Genomic DNA, 25510 nt, shown 5'->3' with positions numbered 1-25510 from the left:
ATGCACATCACATATCGGCCTGTGTTCATATCTGATGTGAACTGACGTGATGACGCTTTACTGGTAAATTACATGAAACAGCTCCAAATGAGAAACTGTACGTGAGACATGACCCGAGTCACACATACACTAGTGAAAAACTAGTGTCATAGATGGGAAAGAAAGAAATAAGAAATTACAAAAAAAATTAAAGCAAAATGCGATTAAAAACTCTGAGACCACAAAAATAAATAACTTTATTAAAGCAAAGAATAGAAGAGAGGAAAGATGAAGGTTGGGTAGAAACCTTGTACGTCCAAAACGGTTAATTTTCTGGACCAAAAAACAACTGATCCATATTATTAATATAATAATCTGTGTTCCAATGTTATTATTTAGTCACAAGCTCTTGCTGATACTTCACTGGTTCGATATATTAGAAAAACAGAATACTACATGTTAAATATTCAAAAATTGATTATCTTTGCCTCGTGAGATTGGCCATTTGCTACTTGTGTGTGACACTGTAGCATGACCAAATAAGGAAATTAATTTACTAAAAAGGTTGAACTATGGAGATACAAGGTTTCTGCCCAACAGTCAAGGATAATAAACTACGCTCACTTACCTTCAATATCAGCACTAAAAACACACACACCAACCAAGGAAGCAAATGACACAGCGGCCATCATTTGCTTCCTCTTGTTAGTTCAGACCTACAGCATAGTAAGCTGTAAACACAGTGTTAAGGGGCTACATGCTACCATAATGACACAAGACATAAAGCACACACCTCCACATCACATTTGTACACACATAAAACACTAGTGAAGAACTAGGGCAATAGATAGGCAAGAAGAAAGACATTACTTAAATATAATAAAGCAAAATGCGATTAAAAACTATGACAAGAAAAAATAAATAACTTTATTAAATCCAAAGAATAGAAGAGAAAGGAGATCTTATGTGATGTGGATGTGGACAGACTTTACCCGTAAATTATGTTAAACGATAAATAAATCACATGCCTCCACAAACATCATATAACGGTGATGTGGACTGGCATTATACACACACAAATTAAGTGAAACTATACATGTCACAAAAGACAACCTACGGTATGGTAGCATGTAACCCACTTAAACAAGCAGCAGGAATCAGACGGTTAACTAACCTTCACTGATAACAGCAGCCAGCAGTGGCAACAGCATAGAGTTCACCCAGCAGTGGCAACAGCATAGAGTTCACCCAGCAGTGGCAACAGCATAGAGTTCACCCAGCAGTGGCAACAGCATAGAGTTCACCCAGCAGTCAGCTTCACTTTCTGAAATGGCAGGGGAAAAGAAAATTAGTTGTCGGCCTACAGGATGACATTTTGGAAGTCATAACAGTCACTGACAAGGCTGTGTCACACACATTCTAGGGCTATAATGTGCCTTGTGCAACCATTTCTTTTATGACGCCTAAAAGCTAAAAAGGAAACTTCGTATTCATATGTTCAACAGCAAACACAATTGTTAATCGCAGTCCTTTGTATGACAATGAATGGTCAACTTAACATGTTGTAATGTAATGACACAGCCCTAGTTTCTACTACAGCCACATGTAATCCAGTTACGTACCGTGTTGGGCCTTCCGTCGCTCGGTTGAAGATGGCCGGTATTAATAGAGCCGCGTAGGTTGTATGGCACAATACGTCCCGAGCACCGTACGCCTCGTAATCTCAGGGAGCGTTCGTTGACACCGTTATTCGTTTCAGCTCACCCGAGTAGACACTCTATTATCAATACCAGCCATCTCCTGAAGACTGCAGCCAAGGTCACCGCATGACACCAAGGTCACATGATCAACCTGTAAGACACAAACATACGCCAACATTACTCTTTATCCAGATTTTATACATTGTAGAAAATACATCTTTAGGAAATTCTTGCTTTTCTCTTTTGCATCCAGATCTTATTTGAATGATGTGTGAGACAAAAAAAAGAAAAAAACTTTCCTGGGGTTTAGATATTTCAGTATTTCAAAGAGTCAATGATGTCATGGACACTGGGCTCACTTCCTTCCTGGACTACATTTTGTCTCAGTAAGACAGCCCTCCCCCTATCCACAAGGAGGAGCAGTGGACCAAAGCATTGTGGGAATAGTAGTTCAGGAAGGAAGTGAGCCCGGTGTCCATGACATCATGGATTCCATGGACACTTTGAAATACTAAAATATCTTAAAAACACATAAAAACCCCAGGAAAGTGTGTCTCAAAAATCATTCAAAGAAGATCTGGTTGCAAAAGGGGTGAAGTGGCCCTTTAAAGTTTAAATCAAGTTGCTCTGTGTGGTAGAAATGGGCTTGTAGATCTGATACATTTGAGTTTTCCATCAACAGAGAGACATTTAGTTTAATCTTATGAATGTGTCTGAGCCAGTTACAACTTGTTACCATTATGTACTAAAGTGAAAGGGTATGGCATCAAAATGCACTTAAAAATTACCAAATGTAGCTCATTGTGCAGAAATGTCCCATTTCAAATGTTTGAAAAGAAAAAAAATCTGAAAAATAGCTACAAATCTACAATTAGCTGATCTACAATCTCACAATGCATTGTGAGATTGTAGATCAGCTACTTCCAAATGGCCAAAATGTGGTTTTAGCCCAGTGGTAAATTGCAATGTAGCCAAAAGGATATATATTTAATAATCCAAATCTACAAAATAACTAGTAAAGTGTCCAAATAATAGAATATAAAAGTACAATATAGCCTATTGTCCACAGCACTTCAGTAGATGTAATTATTTACTTTCCACCTGTTTGTTTATTTGTTTGTGTCTCAAAAAGTACCAACACATTCCTCATATTGTTGTCCTTTTAGAGTCACAATAAACAACCAACAGTCCTTCTAACAACACTAACACTTTAAACAATAACAGAGTTAATGTTGGCTAACAACCATGCGGTTAACAAACAAATCTTACCTCTCAGCAGCAACGCCCCAAACACACTATGCACCGTGTGCGCCTCCATTTTAAAGCATAAGCCCCGCCTCCTGTATCCGGTTCTAGACCGTCGGTCATTGGTCCGTCAGAGTGAATGGATAACAGCTGTGTGGATTTACAAGCTGCACGCATGCGCGCGCGCACACGCGCACACACGCACACACGACAGACAGACAGACAGACAGACAGACAGACAGACAGACAGACAGACAGACAGACAGACAGACAGACAGACAGACAGACAGACAGACAGACAGACAAAAGGTTTGTCGAGAACTGCTGCAGATCCATAATAATCTTCAGACACATGCAGTGTCTGCTGGTGAACACTAGATGGCAGCAAAACGGTTTCCCAGTCTGTCCATGACAAACTACTTTAAACATAGTTTCACCTGCTCTCTATTATTAAAAATAAATGAAAACATGTTGGCTCCCTGGAAACACTGACTGCGTCTCAAAGCTCTACCTCCTGAGCGGCTGTGTGGCTTTTTTTCATTTTTTCTTTTTTTTCAAATCCTCAAAAATGATGAAAAGCGGTGCGCTATAGTATGCCGTACCATATAGGCTATAGCCATGTGCTCATGTACCCCCTGTCTATTAGGTCAGAAAAGTAATATTTAAACAGTAAATAAGACATTTTTGGCGAATGCAATGTAGTCTATATGTTTTGTGGGAGTGTGCAGGTTTTATTTTGCATAGAGAGATGTGTGGTGGAAGTGTGGTTTGGTCGGAGATAGAGCACGAATGAACGGCCATGTGCTCATGTACCCCCTGTCTATTAGGTCAGAAAAGTAATATTTAAACAGTAAATAAGACATTTTTGGCGAATGCAATGTAGTCTATATGTTTTGTGGGAGTGTGCAGGTTTTATTTTGCATAGAGAGATGTGTGGTGGAAGTGTGGTTTGGTCGGAGATAGAGCACGAATGAACGGCCATGTGCTCATGTACCCCCTGTCTATTAGGTCAGAAAAGTAATATTTAAACAGTAAATAAGACATTTTTGGCGAATGCAATGTAGTCTATATGTTTTGTGGGAGTGTGCAGGTTTTATTTTGCATAGAGAGATGTGTGGTGGAAGTGTGGTTTGGTCGGAGATAGAGCACGAATGAACGGCCATGTGCTCATGTACCCCCTGTCTATTAGGGTAGCAGGATAATAGGGTCAAAGTCACACAGAATTTTAATTTTGCCTATGCGGACGGATTCTGCGGATTTCTTTAATTTTTTTTAAATAATATTCTACATTTAGACAGACATGGACACACACACTGCTCATACTGTACACACAAACCATACACCCCGGTCGTCTTAAAATATTCTGTTTATTATATTCTGTATTGAAACACAGGGTCAGTCAGAGAGCACTCGGTCAGGTGTAAATCAGTGACCTCTATTTCTCACTGTAGAATTCTGAGCGGCATACCAGCAAATGCACACGGCAGCTTCATACGCAAACCAACACTGTCACTCCGTCACACAATGAGTGCCCATAACGGTTACAAGACAACTCACCCCGTTTCTGTTTTCCTCCCAGAATTTTCCCCAGTGAGGGGTGGGAGAGGCTGGACAGCAGACGGCTGGACTTTGAATTTCTAACTATAAACTTTCATGACAGCAAACAGTACAAATATAACTCATGAAAAGCTACTACAGTGAAGTCTGTTCACAGAAGTTGTTGTAGGATATGTGGGGATTATCTGACGAGGTACCATTTGAGTGGGCAAAACCTTACATAAACTAAATAATACTAAATTGTTTATAGGGTCAATATAAGTAAAATAATATAGCCTTTCCACAAGAGTATCTTTTTCTTCTTTCCAAAAAGAATACAAACAGCCAATAGCATATTACAAAGTTATAGTTATAAGTTAAAATTCCGGGAGGAAAAAAAGGCAAGCACCGGGGTGAGTTGTCCAGTATTCACCATAACGATAGCAACTCAATATGGGGAGAGTGCAGCACATTTGCATTTAGGCAGTCTATTTGGAAGGTCGCATAGTTTTACAAAACTGTTAACGCATCCCGTTTGAGAAAAATAATCAATATGCACTCTTTTCCTCCTAAAAATTGCTATAGAAAACAAAGATGTAACTAGCAACAAAAACAAAAACAAAACAACACAAAAGCTCCCCTGCTCCTCTGACTGCAAACTGGGCACATTCTTCAAATTGCTGTTTTCTTCACCAATGTGGATTTCCAAAAAACAGTACACATTTACTTTTTTACTTTCAACAATGTAGCATGGATCGTTTTACATCTTCAAAGCCCTAAAGAAAAAAATATATATGTATCTATCATAAATATGTAAAATATGTATTTTGCCAGAAGGCCTCTTAAAGTCATTATATGCCGTTATTACAGATGACACTTTGGGCCACAATGTATACATTAAACACATTCCTTAAGCAATTCAACGCACGACAAAAACAATGACGTATTCTGTGCATAAAGTGTCGCCTTGTCAGTGGAACAGAGTCATATTTCAGAAGTTTACAGTAAAGTAGACCTGTGTTTAGTAGTAAGTAATAAATAAACATAACCCTGGCATCCTCCTACTGTATGTTACTGTATGTGTGCAAGGTCGTCATTGATGTGGATCAATGACGTGCCGCCACAGAGACACTGCCTGAGGAGGGGGGGCACACAGCCAGGGAACGCCTCATAAGACTTATGAGTGCAAAGTGATTTCTTTTGATAATGCAAAATGTGTTATATATATATATATATATATATATATATATATATATATATATATATATATAAGTATACATCACATAGACATGACTACACTATCTATCATCATGTCCGTCGCAAGATGATTCATCTTAGTCATTTGGAAGACGCTCCGTTTTGACAGAGAAAAGGGGGTCTTTTATACCACTGCAGTGTAGAGGAACACTTTGCAGTGCTCCCTCTTTTCCAACCGCCATTTTGCATTGTGCATAAAAAAAGGAAAGGGGGGGGGGGGGAGACTATGATCTGGTGAGTGACAGACTGTCATAGTTGCTGTCTTTACAAGAGGAACAGTCCGTGTGATGCTGACTATTTTTTAAATCAGTAAATGAAAGCAAATAAGTTAAGAGCAAATAAATAAAAGGAGAACCAAAAAAATAAAATGCAGCAAGCATGGGGGACCTTCTAGATTGGCCCCTAAAGTAACCATGGTTGGCCCTGGTGGCGGAAGACCCCTGACACCCCCCAACTCCTCTGCTACCTGCTGTCTTGAGAGAGAGAGAGAGAGGGAAGGGAGAGACCAGAGCCTTTTAGTGGACAATGTGACTGCTTGGGTTCGCCAAAGGCACTGCTGGGAGTTTGCTCTCATCACAAATTCAAAAGCTTTCAAATGCTCCCTATATACCGACTCCAAACAAGATGCTGCCGTTAAGTCCCAATGAAAAGAAAATGCCACATATACGGTGTGCTGAAAAAAAGAAAAGAAGCATGACAACGTTGTCATAACTTACAGAACGGCACCCATATACAAACGCATTCAACCTTGTGATCGCAGATTAAACGTTCCCATGGTTACAAAACCCCGAAACTACGACACAAATTAAAGCGCTTGAAAATGAACTCTAGGCACTGGACATGTGTGTGCAGCAACAGCTTCTGAATGAGGCAGCTGGATGTGTGTGCAGAGACGCAACTTTAATATTTTACACCCAAAAAAAAAGGCTGTGTAGTGTATTTACAGAAGGATCCAAAAACACCCCCAAACTCCTCCAGTCATCATAATGTTAGATCTCTCTCTCTCTCTCTCTCTCTCTCTCTCTCTCTAAAATCACTCAAAATTCCCCACGGCGATACAAAAGTGCAGTTGGAAGAGTTCATAGCATTGAGGACAGAGAGAGAGAGAGAGAGAGAGAGAGAGAGAGGGAGAGAGAGAGAGAGAGAGAAACAGATCAAGAATCCTGTCCCGAGTTTTGTCTCTCCGTTTTGAACTCTAAAGACAAAGCGAAGTCTGAAACATCTGAAAAGCAATTATTTCCTTTCTCTAATTTCCGTTTGGTGTTTTTCTTCACTTCTTCCTCCTCCTCCTCTCTGTCGCTCTTCTTCTCCTTCCGACACACAGACCGCGATGTGACCGCGTTCATGTTATTTATCCCAGCTGATCCTCATACTGCTTCCTGAAGCAGTCGCCAGCCGGGAAGAAGTCCCAGCATCGCTCCGAGTACATCTTCCACACGTACGACTCCTGGAAGAGCGGCAGAGATTTTCATTTTCATTTTAACAACTCATTTATTCATAAGAAGTAGTGTCTGCTTTACATTAGTTCTTTCAAACAATTAATCACAAACTACAATAACAATGTCACACAAAATGTATCAATAATTTAGAGCAAAAAAAAACATCAACAAATGTGACTCCCATATTTTTGACCATATCTAGACCAAGGGGGCAGTCAGACAGATATTTTGTGAAGCCACAAGGAAATCGGGATTTCCTGAAAGTTCATATAATGGCCTGTTGTGGCGCTGTCATTGGGCCCAGAAAAACCCATAGCCCCATAGAGGTCCATGTATTTGGGCCCAACTTCACCTAGACTGTATTACCTTAATAAACATGGTCATGAATACTTTCTGCTTCCAGTCACTAGTTTAAAGTCTCATTTCTAATGTCATAATATTCTTTTTGGAAAATTATGGTCCCATTTATAAAAAAAATGACCATAAAGTCGGGCATGTTCTGAGGGGCGTGGCTACCGTTACAGTCTATGAACGGGATCCCCCACCCACTCCAACGGAGAAGAAGGGGGGAAGTCCCGCCTCGTTGTCTGGGCCAGCCAATGGCCAGCTGGGCCCAAACGGATCTAGAAAGATGGCGATGTACACAAGGAAGGACTGACAGGCTTCATTTTACGTTCATGTTAGACCCGGGGAACGCTTTGTCCATATTTTTTACAGTCTATGATCTAGACACAAGGCTAAAGTCATTTATCAGTTAGGTATCTTGTCTAACTGGGCTTGAATCCCCCTACATACAATAGCCTACGATCTTAAATCTTTAAATTTAAAAAAAACATGGGCTATAACCCATCGTTTTTTTCCTTTTATTCATTTTTGTCAAATCATCAAAAATGATGAAAAACTGCGCGCTATAGTATGTCGTACGATATGGGCTATAGCCCATGGTCCAAAATGATGAGAAACGAGGCTAACTTTTTTTTTCAAAATTTCAAAAAACATGGGCTATAACCCATCGTTTTTTTCCTTTTTTTCCTTTTTGTCAAATCATCAAAAATGATGAAAAACAGCGCGCTATAGTATGCCGTACGATATGGGCTATAGCCCATGGTCCAAAATGATGAGAAACGAGGCTAACTTTTTTTTCCAAAATTTCAAAAAACATGGGCTATAACCCATCGTTTTTTTCATTTTTTTCCTTTTTGTCAAATCATCAAAAATGATGAAAAACGGCGCGCTATAGTATGCCGTACAATATGAGCTATAGCCCATGGTCCAAAATGATGAGAAACGAGGCTAACTTCTTTTTTCAAAATTTCAAAAAACATGGGCTATAACCCATCGTTTTTCTCATTTTTTCATTTTTGTCAAATCATCAAAAATGATGAAAAACAGCGCGCTATAGTATGCCGTACGATATGGGCTATAGCCCATGGTCCAAAATGATGAGAAACGAGGCTAACTTTTTTATTTTTTATTTCAAAAAACATGGGCTATAACCCATCGTTTTTTTCATTTTTTTCCTTTTTGTCAAATCATCAAAAATGATGAAAAACTGCGCGCTATAGTATGTCGTACGATATGGGCTATAGCCCATGGTCCAAAATGATGAGAAACGAGGCTAACTTTTTTTCCCAAAATTTCAAAAAACATGGGCTATAACCCATCTTTTTTTTTCATTTTTTCATTTTTGTCAAATCATCAAAAATGATGAAAAACGGCGCGCTATAGTATGCCGTACGATATGGGCTATAGCCCATGGTCCAAAATGATGAGAAACGAGGCTAACTTTTTTTTTTCAAAATTTCAAAAAACATGGGCTATAACCCATAGTTTTTCTCATTTTTTCATTTTTGTCAAATCATCAAAAATGATGAAAAACTGCGCGCTATAGTATGCCGTACGATATGGGCTATAGCCCATGGTCCAAAATGATGAGAAACGAGGCTAACTTTTTTTTCCAAAATTTCAAAAAACATGGGCTATAACCCATCGTTTTTTTCATTTTTGTCAAATCATCAAAAATGATGAAAAACGGCGCGCTATAGTATGCCGTACGATATGGGCTATAGCCCATGGTCCAAAATGATGAGAAACGAGGCTAACTTTTTTTTCAAAATTTCAAAAAACATGGGCTATAACCCATCGTTTTTTTCATTTTTTTCCTTTTTGTCAAATCATCAAAAATGATGAAAAACTGCGCGCTATAGTATGTCGTACGATATGGGCTATAGCCCATGGTCCAAAATGATGAGAAACGAGGCTAACTTTTTTTCCCAAAATTTCAAAAAACATGGGCTATAACCCATCTTTTTTTTTCATTTTTTCATTTTTGTCAAATCATCAAAAATGATGAAAAACGGCGCGCTATAGTATGCCGTACGATATGGGCTATAGCCCATGGTCCAAAATGATGAGAAACGAGGCTAACTTTTTTTTTTCAAAATTTCAAAAAACATGGGCTATAACCCATAGTTTTTCTCATTTTTTCATTTTTGTCAAATCATCAAAAATGATGAAAAACTGCGCGCTATAGTATGCCGTACGATATGGGCTATAGCCCATGGTCCAAAATGATGAGAAACGAGGCTAACTTTTTTTTCCAAAATTTCAAAAAACATGGGCTATAACCCATCGTTTTTTTCATTTTTGTCAAATCATCAAAAATGATGAAAAACGGCGCGCTATAGTATGCCGTACGATATGGGCTATAGCCCATGGTCCAAAATGATGAGAAACGAGGCTAACTTTTTTTTCAAAATTTCAAAAAACATGGGCTATAACCCATCGTTTTTTTCCTTTTTTTCCTTTTTGTCAAATCATCAAAAATGATGAAAAACTGCGCGCTATAGTATGTCGTACGATATGGGCTATAGCCCATGGTCCAAAATGATGAGAAACGAGGCTAACTTTTTTTTCCAAAATTTCAAAAAACATGGGCTATAACCCATCGTTTTTTTCATTTTTTTCATTTTTGTCAAATCATCAAAAATGATGAAAAACGGCGCGCTATAGTATGCCGTACGATATGGGCTATAGCCCATGGTCCAAAATGATGAGAAACGAGGCTAACTTCTTTTTTCAAAATTTCAAAAAACATGGGCTATAACCCATCGTTTTTTTTTTTTCCAATTTCCAATTTCCGCAATTTCCGCAATTTCCGCAATTTCCAATTCTCATTTCTAATGTCATAATATTCTTTTTGGTCCCATTTATAAAAAAAATGACCATAAAGTCGCACATGTTCTGTCCACCCACTCGAGTCAAAATAAAAACCAACGGAGAAGAATGAGGGAAGTCCCGCCTCGTTGTCTGGGCCAGCCAATGGCCAGCTGGGCCCAAACGGATCTAGAAAGATGGCGATGTACACAAGGAAGGACTGACAGGCTTCATTTTACGTTCATGTTAGACCCGGGGAACGCTTTGTCCATATTTTTTACAGTCTATGATCTAGACACAAGGCTAAAGTAATTTATCAGTTAGGTATCTTGTCTAACTGGGCTTGAATCCCCCTACATACAATAGCCTACGATCTTAAAATATCAGTTGTAGATCTGCTCTTTTCAAATATCCAATGCATATACTGTAGGTTTAACCCATTTTTGGAGGGAACGCCTTTTGGTGTTTTAAAGCATTATGTTAAACTATTGAAAAATAGCAGATCTACAAGCTCATAGCGCTGCACCGAGCACCGCGCTACGAGCGTATAGGTCTGCTATTTTTGAAAACTCGTGAAAATGCGGCCTACATTTTTATTATTCTTTCAGAGTGAATGTTTTTAACTCAAATCTGAGAGGTTCCTAGAACAACATATTTTCAGATGGGGGTCGGTGGTCAATTGCATATAATTTCTGGGGTCCTTGACAAGAAATATTGAGCACCACTGATATAGAAACAGGGGTATTTCAGAAAACTGTCAGGATTTAGAAGACATTTTTTTAAATTTCGACGTCAGATTCTAAAAAATGTCTTCTACATCCTGACAGTTTTCTGAAAAAGCTATGTTTCTATGTCAGTTTTCAAAAATAGCAGACCGACAGAGTACAAGCTCGTAGCGCGCCATGAGCTTGTAGATCTGCTATTTTTATTCAAAAGCTAAAGCATAACATAATGCTAACACCAAAAAGGGGTTCCCGACCCAAAATGGGGTAAGGAAGATTTCGTCCGTTGAACTGACCTGTCCCGTATGCTCCGTTTCGTCCTTGTTGATGAGATACATCAAGAAGAACCTGCAGGGAAAGAGAAGGAAAACCACTTAAAACTGCACCTCGCTCGCACGCACGCATGCATGCACGCACGCACGCACAGTAAAGCCACGTCTCGGATTGTGGCTTTACAATAAACAGTAATGCCATATTCTGACATTCCATGCTGCTATAGAGTAGACAACTCACATGTAGTTGGCTAAATTATGCTCTTCTAAGGTGTGCATCTCGAAGCCGTGCGGAGTCGTGTCAAAGTAGTCGCTGCCGATCCCACAGATGAAGCATTTTGTCTGCACAGAGGAGGACACAGAACGGACCAGTGTTGTAAGTTCAGGGATAACATTGAAGCTGGCAAAGAAATGTGTTGACGGTTGAATTTGAACAAAACAAGATGATGATTTGTGTAAAAATTGTGTAAAACAGTGGTTCCCAAAGTTGGGGTCCGGCGGGGACCCCCAGGTGTCCTTGAGGGAGTTCCAGGGGGGTTCCCAGCTAAATGATAGTTTGTAACCAAATGGACCCTCATGGGTCTGTAACTCCGAGAGTGTACACATGGTACACCCAAAAATGGGTCCATTTTGGTTCCATTTGTACACGCTCAGAGTTAAATTAACATTGATTTTACAATATAAACTGGGGGTCCCAGAGATAGAAATGCCAATAAATGGGGGTCCGTAGACTAACATGCATGTCAAAATAGAGGTCCCTGAAATTAAAACGGGTTGAGAATCACTGCTGGAGCCGTAAAAAGATATATGGGGGGGGGGGGGGGGGGGGTCCCTGGCATATCTCTCCAAATGGGGCTAATTAGTGTCAATTTGGGGGTCCTTTGGGGGTCCTTGACATGAAAAGGTTTGTGTAAAAAGTGGTCTTACCTCCATGTCCTCTCGGACCTGCTCCTGTTGATCTCTCAGCTCACCAAAGGCATCAATGATCAGACCTGAGAGACGGACAAGAGCATCACATGATGTTGTATAACTACTTGGACACAGTGTTGTTTTTGGCAGCAACGTTTTGATTTCAGTTTCAGTCATAAGTCTCTCGAATAGTCTTCATTTAGTTTTAGTCACATTTTAGTGACTCACCTGGAATGTGTTTACTGTTAATTCTAGTTTCAGTCGACTAAATATCATACGATTTTTAGTCGACTAAATCTACAGTTGATTTAGTCGACTAAAATGTATTTTGGCCACTCGGTGGCGCGCTACGAGCTTGTAGATCTGCTATTTTAGAAAAATCGAAGGACTGACACAGAAACAGCTTTTTCAGAAAACTGTCAGGATGTCGAAAAGAAGACATTTTTTAGAATCTGATCTCAGGTCAGAATGCGTTAAAGAACCACCATTCTTCTGTGCGTTATAGAATCTGATCTCAGGTCAGAATGCGTTAAAGAACCACCATTCTTCTGTGCGTTATAGAATCTGATCTCAGGTCAGAATGCGTTAAAGAACCACCATTCTTCTGTGCGTTATAGAATCTGATCTCAGGTCAGAATGCGTTAAAGAACCACCATTCTTCTGTGCGTTATAGAATCTGATCTCAGGTCAGAATGCGTTAAAGAACCACCATTCTTTCTGTGCGTTAGAATCTGATCTCAGGTCAGAATGGGATACATATATATACAGTATATATACCCTGGATGATGGCCAGCAGGATGACGATGACGAAGAAGAAGAAGGTGATGTCAAAGACCACGCGGTAGAGCTCGTACTCGTCTCCCGCCGGGTCCTCGATCTCGTCTCCTATGCCGCCGCCGGCTCGCACGCCCACGTACATGTGGAACAGGTAACACTGAGAGAGAGAGAGAGAGAGAGAGAGAGAGAGAGAGAGAGAGAGAGAGAGAGGGGACAGGGACGGGTGGAGGAGGTCACTATATGGGGAGCGTCATTCACTGTGTTGTTTTAAAATGTCATTTATATTGTACATGCCGTTATAATGTTTGAAAGGCTTTATTTTTTTAAGATTTAAGGACCCCTATATCAAAAGGCCTCCTTGATTAGAAGAGGTGACACTGTGACATTTGGCCTATAGTTAAGGCAGGTGTGTGAGTTTAGATTGTTTGTGCCTTTTATACAAAAAACACAAAACTTGAAATAAAACATTCCGCATAATGACTACTTTCTACTTTCCCATGCACACTTGTTTACATGTTGAACTCAACGCTGCCGCGCGTCACTCACAGTCATCATGTCGTCACACTTCATGTCGGGCTCGTCCTCGTCCTCGCTCATGTTGTAGAACTTGCGGAAGAAGTTGAAGGCCACCACGGTGTAGAGATAGACCACCACCGCCAGCAGGCCCACCGTCATCATCAACTGGAATCATCACAAAACCACGTTAAAAACCACAGTGTAGAGATAGACCACCACCGCCAGCAGGCCCACTGTCATCATCAACTGGAATCAGCACAAAACCACGTTAGAGATAGACCACCACCGCCAGCAGGCCCACTGTCATCATCAACTGGAATCAGCACAAAACCACGTTAAAAAGAAGAAGTTGAAGGCCACCACAGTGTAGTGGACACTGGGCTCACTTCCTCCCTGGACTACAATTCCCATAATACTTTGGTGCACTGCTCCTCCTTGTGGATAGGGGAGGGCTGTCTTACTGAGACAACATGTAGCCCTAGATGTAGTCCAGGAAGTAAGTGAGCCCAGTGTCCATGACATCAGAGACACCGGGTTCACTGCTACAATCTAAAATATCTAAAACCACATATTACACACATAAAGACCCCCAGGAAAGTGTTCTAAAGCTTCTTAACGTCATTAACATATATGTTTTTGCAAAAAGGGTGAAGTGTCCCTTTAAACTTAAGTTAAAGTAACACACCTGTTTGCCGTTGTGTGTGACGGAGGACAGGATGGTGCGGAGGGTTTTCACGCCCATGGCGATATCCAGGAGATGTGTGGCGTAGAAGAAGTTGTTGTAATGTCCCAGGATGGACATCAGCCAGTACCAGCACAAGTAGAGGAACGTCTAGGAACAGGTCGAGACGAGAGGGTCACCGTCAAATACAATCTGACATTTAACCAAATTACCCTTTTTCGATCTGAACACCATAATAATGTGGCCAGATTTGACTGGGAGACTGCCAATCGCGCAAATTCCAGCTTTTCACCAGAGGAGAAAAACCTTTTTTTTTTATTGAGTTAATACTAGAGCATGTCTGAAAATAGTGTCGGAGCTGAAATCGACATGTAAATATGAACCACTTCACCACTTTTCAACCTATCTTATAGGTCCTCACTAATAATCATGATAAAATGGCACGATTTTTTTCCCTATATAGCAATATTATATAGCTATATTCAAATAGCATGATAAAAATTCAAAAAAATACAATGGCAGTCCCTCAGCCAAATTTGGTCAAGAATACCAAATCTGCAAGCTCGAAATACATTGCAATGCGACATATTAAAAGCATGTAGATTGGCTATTTTTGATAGCCTATATATATAGGATAATGTACCTATTCTGACCATATTAGGCAAACATTATGCAAAAAATATGCAATTAAATATTCCTACCAAAGAAAGCCAGGTCAATTACCACAACATACTGTGTACACCGCTGGTTGTACTTACATGGTCAGTGAACACAACTCTGTACACCTGCTGGTTGTACTTACATGGTCAGTGAACACAACTCTGTACACCTACTGGTTGTACTTACATGGTCAGTGAACACAACTCTGTACACCTACTGGTTGTACTTACATGGTCAGTGAACACAACTCTGTACACCTACTGGTTGTACTTACATGGTCAGTGAACACAACTCTGTACACCTACTGGTTGTACTTACATGGTCAGTGAACACAACTCTGTACACCGCTGGTTGTATACTTACATGGTCAGTGAACACAACTCTGTACACCTACTGGTTGTACTTACATGGTCAGTGAACACAACTCTGTACACCTACTGGTTGTACTTACATGGTCAGTGAACACAACTCTGTACACCTACTGGTTGTACTTACATGGTCAGTGAACACAACTCTGTACACCGCTGGTTGTACTTACATGGTCAGTGAACACAACTCTGTACAGCGCTGGTTGTACTTACATGGTCAGTGAACACAACTCTGTACACCTACTGGTTGTACTTACATGGTCAGTGAACACCACTCCGTTCTTCCAGATCTGATACTTGATGTCAATAGACGTTATCCTGCAGAGACAGAATCAGAGATAAGGTTCCTTTCAGTGTTGCTTTCGTCGGGGTGCAGGTCTTTTTTCCGACAGCATATTGATCCGAAACCTCAATCCTAACCTAACCCTAACCGCAAGCACGGGAGCAGCGCATGTCGGACCATCGCTTTTTCGCATCGCAGCGAATGTCCCCCCGCTGCGGAGCGGACCGTTGCCCCGTCGGCTAGAATGCTGTCGGAAAAAAGGCCGCCTCCCTTTCGTCGACCAAAACTATGACGGAAAAATGTTCGTGGACTACCTCTTTTTCACTGACGAAAACTAAATGGAAACAAAAGGAAAACTAAGCTATGACTAAAACTAACTAAATATATATATCGACAATTTCGTCTATAAATTAAAACTAGGCTAAAATGTTAGGGAGGGGACTAGTGGACGAGAGATCCAGTATAAGTCGCGCTGCGACGCGTTGTGAGCTTGTAGATCGGCTATTTTCAGCAAGCGCAAAATCAGCCATTACGAGGGCCATCGAGGCCCACCAAAATACATTTTAGTCGATAAAATCAGCCGTAGATTTAGTCTACTAAAACTAAACTAAAACATTCCGGGTGACTACATTGTGACTAAAACTAAATGAAAAATGTTCAAAAAACTAAAAATATATTTTACACAGGCTCTGATGCATACAATGTAGTACATACAGTTGACGTGCATAGAGATGACTCTGATGAAGACCGCATAGGTCGAAACGTTAGTCATTTTTGTACACAAAAGGCTTAAAATGTCCTTCTTTCAAAAATAGATGAAAAATACTTAAAGGACCACTTCTCAACCAATCTTCATATAATAGGTCCTCACTAATAATCATGATAAAATACCACCATTCATTTCTACTCAGTCTGTGTCTCATAGGAGGGCTGTGGGCAGTTCGGAAACCCGACATCATATAGGCAGGTTTTATTTACAAAAATGTTTAGATTTTTATTATCGTGAGAACGATGGCTTCCTTTTTCGCATTGCAACCTTTCAGGACTAGAAAGCCTGCAGTTTCTATTAGCTTGGATTCCAAAATTGATGATGTCACTGGTGGACGGGTTTCTAAACTGCCCACAGCCCTCCTATGAGACACAGACTAGAGTAGAAAATAATTGTGCCTTTTTATCACGATCATTTGTGAGGACCTATTATATGAAGATAGGTTGAAAAGTGGTGAAGTGGTCCTTTATCAGCAACGCCGACTATAGGGGGGGGGGACCTGGGAAATGCACCAATGACTTTTCTATGTTTAAGAAATATGTATTATTTATTTTTTATTTTTTTTATATATTTTTTATCCCACGATTTTGTAACCCATTTTTCACCCCTGTGTCAATCATCAACTGTGATCCTGGGCTCTACACACCCTCCGCCGACCTGGGGAGAGCAACGGACTTAACTCATGCTCCCTTCATGCTTGAGTGTCCAAGTTGCTCCTTTGCACCTGACAGGGGGGAGTTTCCCTGGTTGGACGTAGCGCGTGAAAGGAACACGTTATTCCAACCAGTTCCTTTCCCCTCCATCAGGCTGGCCAGGGGGAGGCAGTTTAGAGACCAGGATTACTGCATGTTTTTGTGAGGGTACCTACCCTAGAAATATGTATTCTATACTGGTCTGCGCTGCTTTTTCCAAATAAAATAAACAATACAAAAAATTTTTTTTAAAAGAACTTGGATGCCAATGCTTACCAGCCCATCATGGAGGTGTCGGGCTCAGGTTTCTTGTCGTGGGTCATGGCGCTGACGTCCAGAGAGGCCAGGTCCATGCCCAGAAGCTCTGCGATCCTCTCTCTGCCATAGATGTCTCCATATTTATCCAGCACCTATAAGACACCACAGAAATATCTTAGAATAACGTATGCACCCACACGTCGAAATATTATAAAGGAAAACGCAAGTTATCTATATAACTATGGTTCTATGAATACCGGATGACCGCCAGAGGCGGTGTTTTCAACACCTGGATATACATCGCGCGCACGCGCAGAGGTCGAATATTAATACCAAAAATGTCACTCGTGACCCCCTGTGGGCGTACCGATATAGGTGCCCAGTTCACAGGGTTCATCCTCATGAAATCTTTTCGTCGGGATTCCGAGTGACAATGAACTCTGGCGGTCATCCGGTATTCATAGAACCATAGTTATATAGATAACTTGCGTTCTATTACATACCTACTGACCGCCAGAGGCGGTGTTTTCAACACCTGGATGACTCATACCAACAAGGTCACGAGGAATCTGCGCTTACCGAGGTCGGTTTGCAGATCTAATAGACAGCCAAACATCCATCACCACAGGGTGAGGGAGAGTCCGGTTGGCTGGCTCTAGGCAAAAGCCCAAAACAGATGGAGACCATTTGGCTGCACTGCAGCACAGATGTCCACCCCCTGGTCCGGCATGTCAAAATGCCTCTGGGGAGGCCTTGTGGCCTACTGAAGAAGTCTACCTCAACGCAACAACCAAAGTACCTCTAAGTGTTGCGTTAGTCTCTGTCGAATCAAGGCACAGCCCTTCCTGTGCCCTTGACAGACGGCTATGCCGTGCCACAGAGCCCGGACAGGGCACAATAGGTAGGTACTAGAATGCTCCATGCCCGGCTGTGGAGCAAACTGAAAATGATAGGCTAGCCAACTTGAAAGGCGGAAAGTCCTTGAAGACATAAGAGGGATTGGCGAATGGTAAATCCAGACCCATCGGCATCCCAGTCTCAGGCACCGGGCAGGGCATGAAGACAACCTACTCACTTCCGTAGAGTCGCAGTGAGGGCAAATGGTACTAGCAGATAGCCATTTGAGAACGGCCCTATCCAAGGGCTGGGGACAAAGTCCATCCCAACCTGGTAGAGTGGTACCTCGTACCAGATGGTAGGGGGGCGATTACTCGCCCCGTCAGCGTGGCTGATGGCATACCTACAATAAAGTGAGACAGGCGCTGTCCAGGGAGAGCGCAACCTTTATTATATGCAGGATGCACAAGAATGAAGTAGGGTTCGGACAATAGGCATGATTGTCAGTGGTCAATTTACGCCGCTGAAGGTGACCCGGGTGAGAAAGCACCCTCTCCCTAAACTGTGACAGGGGATTCTGTCTCTGTGGGGAGGCCAAAGCACGGCTGCAGTGGTAACCAAAAACAAACCTCTAGTCGCTATAGCCCGCCCAATATGAAAGACAAATTGAGGCGGAAACATGGAACCTCATACTTCCTGACCGGTATGGTAGCACCATACTACTGTGCGACTGCCTCTGCCTATCCTGTGAAGGATACAAGACACCAAAAGTGGCAGTGCAGAGAAGACTTACAAAGTCGCCTGGCCAGGGGTGGGCCAGAGTGTCCTGCCCTAACGGCCAGCGCCGGAAGGGAGAACTACAGTTGGCCACGCACCAAGCGCTCAAGGCCAAAGACCCTGCTCTGCCGTACATATGCCGAGTGATCCGAAACATCGGATCCAAGAGGCTTAAATGGGAAGCATGTCCGCCACCTGGACTGTATACCCAACAAGAGCATTGCTATGAAACCGGCAAGATGAGGCAAGACCTCCTGCAGAGACTGACTGGATCGAGCGACCCCTTAATGGGTCGGAAGATCGACTGTTGACATGTGTTACGAACAAAGTCCAAGGGCCAAGTCCACTGCACACTGGCTGTGTACATCACAGACACTGGCTGGAGGTGGTAGGCAGTAGAGCGAAGCACGCTCTTACTTAAATGCCTGTACATAACTGAAAACAGTAACCCAACCGTATCCACGGTGGTAGGCAGAATTCTGGGGTTTGAGGCCCAGAAATTATAGACAGGACATGTAAAAGGGTGCAATGAAAGCAGCCCTAGAGAAGCAACTGTCTATGTCGCTTCGGTGTGCCCGACAACCAGAGGGAGTGGCTGGCAGCACTGTACTCATCCAGGACGAGACAGGTCAGTGGAAGCTGTCTGGCAGCCCCCCACTAACTCTAAGAGTTTAAGCAAGGCCATGCTTGCCGCCCATTCTCAATATGGCACCACCTGGAGCACATCCACTGTACCCAGCATACATGACCAGAGGCAGCTGGTAGGTCTGAGATCGAGGATCAGGCGAAAACCACCACCATCAGTCACAACATGCATCAAGGAGAAACCTTCAGTTGAACCAAGCTGCTTGTTCAGCGTGCACTATGCTGCAAGGTCTGTTGGGTAGCAGGCCCAAACATCCGGCCTGGAACGACAGGCACAGTGTTAAGTGTCCCACTGTACTTCCCTGGAAGTGGGGCCTGTGAGAGGGAGTTGCCGAGACGCGCCATACGAGCTGCTGTGTCGTAGCTCTTTGTCAGGAAGTCGTCCGTGACTCTGCACTGCGCTCGTGGACAACGAGCATCAGGCCTGAGGGCATCGTCTGGGGACACTACCAGAGAGGCAATGGTCTCACCAATTGGAGGCATGCGGTCCAAACCCAATGCGGCCGCACCCTCCATGGTTGACAAGGCCCTGCAGTCCCGTGGGACGTGGGGCCTGGACTTCGGGTCCCCCCCCAAGACGACTGGAGTTCCCTTATGAAGTCTGCAGAGGGAGGCACACTGAAGGGCGCCGGCTGTTCAGTGCCCTTAAAAAAGGCATTTTGAATTGGGGCTGTATTCCCAGAGGCGTCAAGCCCCAGCCGTGACAACGCCACCAGGATGGTCTGCCTGGTTAAAGAGACTTCGTCCCCAGGCATCCGAGCAGCATCCCCCTCCGACGCCAGAGAACTCGTCTCTGAGCAGTGGAGCGAATGTGCCCCCCCCCTCGTCCTCTTCCTGGTCCTCAAGACTAGTGAAGAGGGAGTCAGAGGCTGTGATGGAAATGGCATCTTCATCTCGCCCTCTGACATCCCTGGCATGACCATAGGTCATCTCCGCCCCGGCGCCGAGGCACTGAAGCCATTGTATCGGCGGTAGGGACACCAGGCTGCAGATTGAGCAGGAGGGCCTTAATCTGCGCAAATTCAGAGGCCAACGTGTCCACCTTGTGGGCCAAGGGGTCATCGCTGGTGACAGTGGCTTCTTTAACCACAGTGGCTACTTTGGGCTTCTTTGAGCCCTTGGCCATTGCCCTCACACCCTTGCGCTTACGGGGATCACTCACCGGGCTCAAGGTGGGCATTACTGAGCAAGCTGTGTTGCTAAAGAAATTCTCCACTGCAGCCAGCCTCACAACTCTTGCCGCATAGGGCATGCTGGCACAGTTGGTACAGGCCTCCTCTGTCAGTGCCTGTCTTAGATGGGCAATGCCGAGGCAGCCCGGGCACATATCATGGCCATCTTCCAGACTCAGTAAGGCTGAGCATTCAGTACAGATGCTGTCCATGATGGCAAGCGGTGGAGCGAGACACACTCTCAGTGCTTGTGTTAGGTGACGCGATGGAGCGAGACACACTCTCAGCGTTTGTGTTAGGTGATGCGGTGGAGCGAGACACACTCTCAGTGCTTATGTTAGATAACGCAGTGGAGCGAGACACACTCAGCGTTTGTGTTAGGTGAAGCGGTGGAGCGAGACACACTCTCAGTGCTTATGTTAGGTGACGGTACGCCGTGACAGTTGCCAAGGCAGCGGAGCGAGGAACACTCTCTTAATGCCTATATGGGCACTACACCGAAACGGCACTGAATGAGTTATATTAATTAATTAAATAAATCAAATCAGCCCTCGGCGTTGAATGGGTTAACCAATACAACCACACTGTAGCAGGCCTTGCTGAAATACAGTGGCAGGCGGCAGAGGTACACTCTCGTTGCTCACGTCAGCAGCACAAACACAGCACGCAAACGTGCGGCGCCGGCTTTAAACACGTTGACAAAATAGTAGGACGTAATCAAAATACTATCCAGCTACAACGATAGCGGAGGAGCGAGGGACACTCTCGTTGCTACGTTAGCACAAACACACGTTGTGAACAACAGTAGGAAGTAATCAATATACTATCCAGCTATGACAATAGCGGTGGAGCGAGACACACTCTCAGCGTTTGTTAGATGACGCGGTGGAGCGAGACACACTCTCAGTGCTTGTGTTAGGTGACGGTACGTCGTGACAGTTGCCAAGGCAGCGGAGCGAGGGACACTCTTAATGCCTATATGGGCACAGTGTTTATACTAGATGAAGCGGTGGAGCGAGACACACTCAGTGCTTATACTAGTCAATGGCACACCGTGACAGTAGTTCCCACGCTGAACCACGACAGCAGGCAGCGGAGCGAGGGACACTCTCTTAATGCCTATGTGGGCACTATGGCAGCCTTCATGCTGAGACACAGTGGCAGGCCGCAGAGCGTAAAGCACTCTCAAAGCCTATATTAATGCCAATTAGTACAGGGCAATTAATAAGAATTTAAGTTAACTCAGCACTTGGCGTTGAATGAGTTAACCGGATACCACAAAGTATTCACACCAGCAGCCTTCACGCTGTAATACGGTGGGAGGCAGCAGAATGAAACACACTCTCAATGCCCGTGATAACACAGCCAAGCATCTGTACACAGTATGTCATTAGTACTATACCGACATGGCGAAGAGCGGGGATCACTCAAGCCTGTGTCAAGTGCACAATATGATAGTGGCGGGGCGGAATATGCCCTCGGTGCTAGTGAAAGATGACCATCAGTACACAGTAAGTCAACAATACTATGTATGGCGAAGAGCGAAGGCCACTCAAGCCAGTTCCAAGCACAGCAGTGGAGCGAAACACAACCCCAGTGTCAGTGATAATGCAGCAAAAAGCATGGATCACTCAAGCTACAGTATCAAGTACATGACATATGTACTAGTCAATGTATTCTGCTGTCTTGCCCCCGAGGAGGATCAGGGCAGTCGCTGCAAAGCCAGCTAAGTCCAAATAGGGATAAGCACAGCATTATTCCTATTGGTTATCAGTACATGTTATGTACATGTATAAAGCTGAGGAAGGCCTTGCAAAAGGACATACAATGAGTCAGTTACCAATACTATGCAGGCGTAGTTTGATAACCACGCAATGGTAAAGCGATAGAAGCTTGAACCATTATATTAGTAATTATACTGCCAAGCACAAACGGGTATTGCCCGAAAAGCAGCTGAGCGGATCACACTCAAGCTATGAGATACAAACACTATGCGCATCTCAGATAGCAGTATACACTCAAGTTAAGCAGTGACGTTAAGCACGCTACACATAGTGACAACATTGTCATATTCCTGCTTGATATAACGAGCAAAACAAACTAGCAAGTCAGCACTGAGCTGAGTTTACAACTTGACCTGCATTTTGAAAAAGTTTGTTCCTTAACCAGAAATCGTCTGGGGAGGAACGCTCATTAACGTCACGACCACACAACCTCTTATTAGTAGGCATCGTTGCAAACGCAACCGAGCGCCACATATATGTGGTAGATTGCACATCTGCGACAGAGCGAACACACTCTTCTTGCAGAAAACATTGCTGTTGCTCATTTAGCATCGTGCGGCCATTCAACATGAGTATTGATTAATAATCAAATAAGCGCCGCCACGGTCGCTGTCGAGACGAACCTGCGCGACCACAACAACAGCACCACGAAGCATTAAGTTAGCTCTTGGTTAATAGTGAACACACACAACCGCTAACCCTTAATGCATTAGTCGGGAGGATGGACGGCCCCTGCCGCCACCGACAACTGTAACAAATCAAACAAGTTGGATTTCAGCGAGCAAACACTGACACCAACCCAATGTAACGCCAGACAGCAAAGCGAAGCTAACGCTGTAGCAGGCGCGCCCGCCGGGCAAGTAAAGTAACACAACTTACCTGTAGAAAACAAAGTCCAACATAAAAGTTGGACCAGGGAGCCCGGCGGGGAATTATCGCCGCCATGCAGCCTCTGGAGGACGCAAGGTGGCTCCTACCGAACGCACGGGGGGGATCCCCAGTCATGAAAAACAACAAACCACGCGTCTCTGGAGGGCACCAGGCAGCTCCAACCGTGTCGGTTTCGAGACACAAAGCGTAGCTGTTTCAGTTTCAACGACCTGCGTAGAGGCTCCGTAGGCATGGCCAGCGTCGAGAGCCCCTGTATGCAGCCTCGAAGGGCTAGCAGGAGCTCAAAATAAATCGACTTGCGAAGGCGAAAAGATGAAAGAGGATGAACCCTGTGAACTGGGCACCTATATCGGTACGCCCACAGGGGGTCACGAGTGACATTTTTGGTATTAATATTCGACCTCTGCGCGTGCGCGCGATGTATATCCAGGTGTTGAAAACACCGCCTCTGGCGGTCAGTAGGTATGTAATAGAACTTTAGTTTTTTTCAACCAAGGTTCATGTTTTAGGTTGTTATTAGAGAAAGTAAAAGATGAGTGTTTTTTTTTTCTTTCATTTGCTGTTTTCTTTCGTTTTAGGGATTTTAGCTCTATTTGACAAGGGGGCGGTGGGCATTCGAGCATGGGGCTAAATATGTCTTTTTGTACAACATGTTATGGTGATTTATTTTTTTATTATTTACTATAGTCCTAATAAACCCCAGGAAATTACATCTGGCCACGGAAGATCACGGGATCTACTGAATGTAAAGGAGGCCTACTGGGGGAAGGCTTATACTGTGTGTATAGGCTCAATATGTCAGTTTGTCACATTCAATAGATCTTTTGTGGCCAGATGTAATTTCTTGGGGTCTAGTAGGACTATAGTCAATTTAAAAAAATGAAATCGCCATAATGTTTTGTGAAAAAAATACATATTTAGCCCCATGCTCGAATGCCCCCGCCCCCCCTGTCAAAAAGAGCTAAAATCCCTAAAACGAAAGAAAGCAGCAAATTAAATAAATGTAACACTCACCTTTTAGTTTCTCTAATAACGACCTAAAACATGAACCTTGGTTGAAAAAAACTAAAGTTGTCCTTTAAACAAGAATATAAAAGACCCCGATCGGGATGTCTTGCTCCCGATCCGATTCAGAGTCATTTGATTTTGAGTATCTACCGATCCCCCCCCCCCCCCCGATCCGATATTTATATTTTTTTATAGAATACTTATGGCAATAGTACAATATCCAAAATCACAGACAATATCCAGTCTAGTATCATGATATGGACATAAAGCACACATGAGGACGTACCTTCCTCTTCACGAACTTGTCCCAGTAGTTGTTGGGGAATGTGCTGTGAGAAATGACAAAACCAAAAAGAAACGCTATTAACACCAAACATATCTGTAATAATATGATAATACGTTGTTCCACCGACCCCCATCTGACCCCCATCCAGGGTAGAAGACCCCCATCTGATAATATGTTGTTCCAGGGTAGAAGACCCCCCCCCATCTGATAATATGTAGAAGCCAGAAGCAAAGATTTCAGTTAAAACGTTCGCTCTGAAAGAATATTATATATTCTGATATTTGCGCCACATTTTCACGATTTTTCGAAAATAACAAACCTACAAGCTCGTAGCGCGGCACTCGGTGCCGCGCTACGAGCTTGTAGATCTGCTATTTTGTTGCTATGTTAATCCATTAAGACCAGGGGGGCAGTATATACTGTATATATTCAAAGATATTGACAAAATAGCAGAACTACAGTACAGGCTCACGGCACGATTTGTTACATTTGCTGTTTTTGAATTTGAATAACACGTTTGGTTTCCACCCGACAAGGGCGATGTGGTAATAATACGTACATAATACATATTTGTAATTATGAATTATGATTGTGAATGTCACAAACGGTGTCCACGACGTACGTACGTACGTACGTACGTACGGTGTACGGAGTGTGTCGTGGCGGTGACTTACGGCGTGTTGAGCACCAGTCTGTCCCATTGGCCCTTGATGTCGTCGTCCTCGGGCTGCTCTGTGACGTAGAGGCCGTCGAACTCCAGCTTCCTGCACAGCTCCTTCTCTCTCTTGAAGATGACCAGCGGCACCTATAGCAGCGTGACGTCAAACAGGCTGTTAAGACACATCCACTGCCAGGTTTTACTAGATTTAGTACTAGATTTAGGTTTTACT

At 43.3% G+C, this 25510-nt stretch overlaps 1 protein-coding gene across 1 annotated transcript in view; it reads right to left on the bottom strand.

The window, feature by feature from the left end:
- Positions 1-4272: 4272 nt before the first annotated feature.
- Positions 4273-25510, bottom strand: part of ryr1b (ryanodine receptor 1b (skeletal)) — a 162794-nt gene continuing 141556 nt past the window's right edge. The window contains 11 exon segments of the mRNA XM_080771534.1: positions 4273-7164; positions 11331-11382; positions 11548-11648; positions 12234-12298; positions 12993-13149; positions 13539-13673; positions 14194-14340; positions 15476-15536; positions 17239-17372; positions 24621-24663; positions 25295-25425. Coding sequence (XP_080627660.1) covers positions 7069-7164; positions 11331-11382; positions 11548-11648; positions 12234-12298; positions 12993-13149; positions 13539-13673; positions 14194-14340; positions 15476-15536; positions 17239-17372; positions 24621-24663; positions 25295-25425 — 1122 coding nt within the window. The 3' untranslated portion in view covers positions 4273-7068.

Source organism: Protomyctophum bolini (genome assembly GCF_963924005.1).
Source record: "Protomyctophum bolini genome assembly, chromosome: 9".
Lineage (NCBI taxonomy): Eukaryota > Metazoa > Chordata > Actinopteri > Myctophiformes > Myctophidae > Protomyctophum > Protomyctophum bolini.
This window is presented reverse-complemented; position numbering and strand designations above follow the sequence as displayed.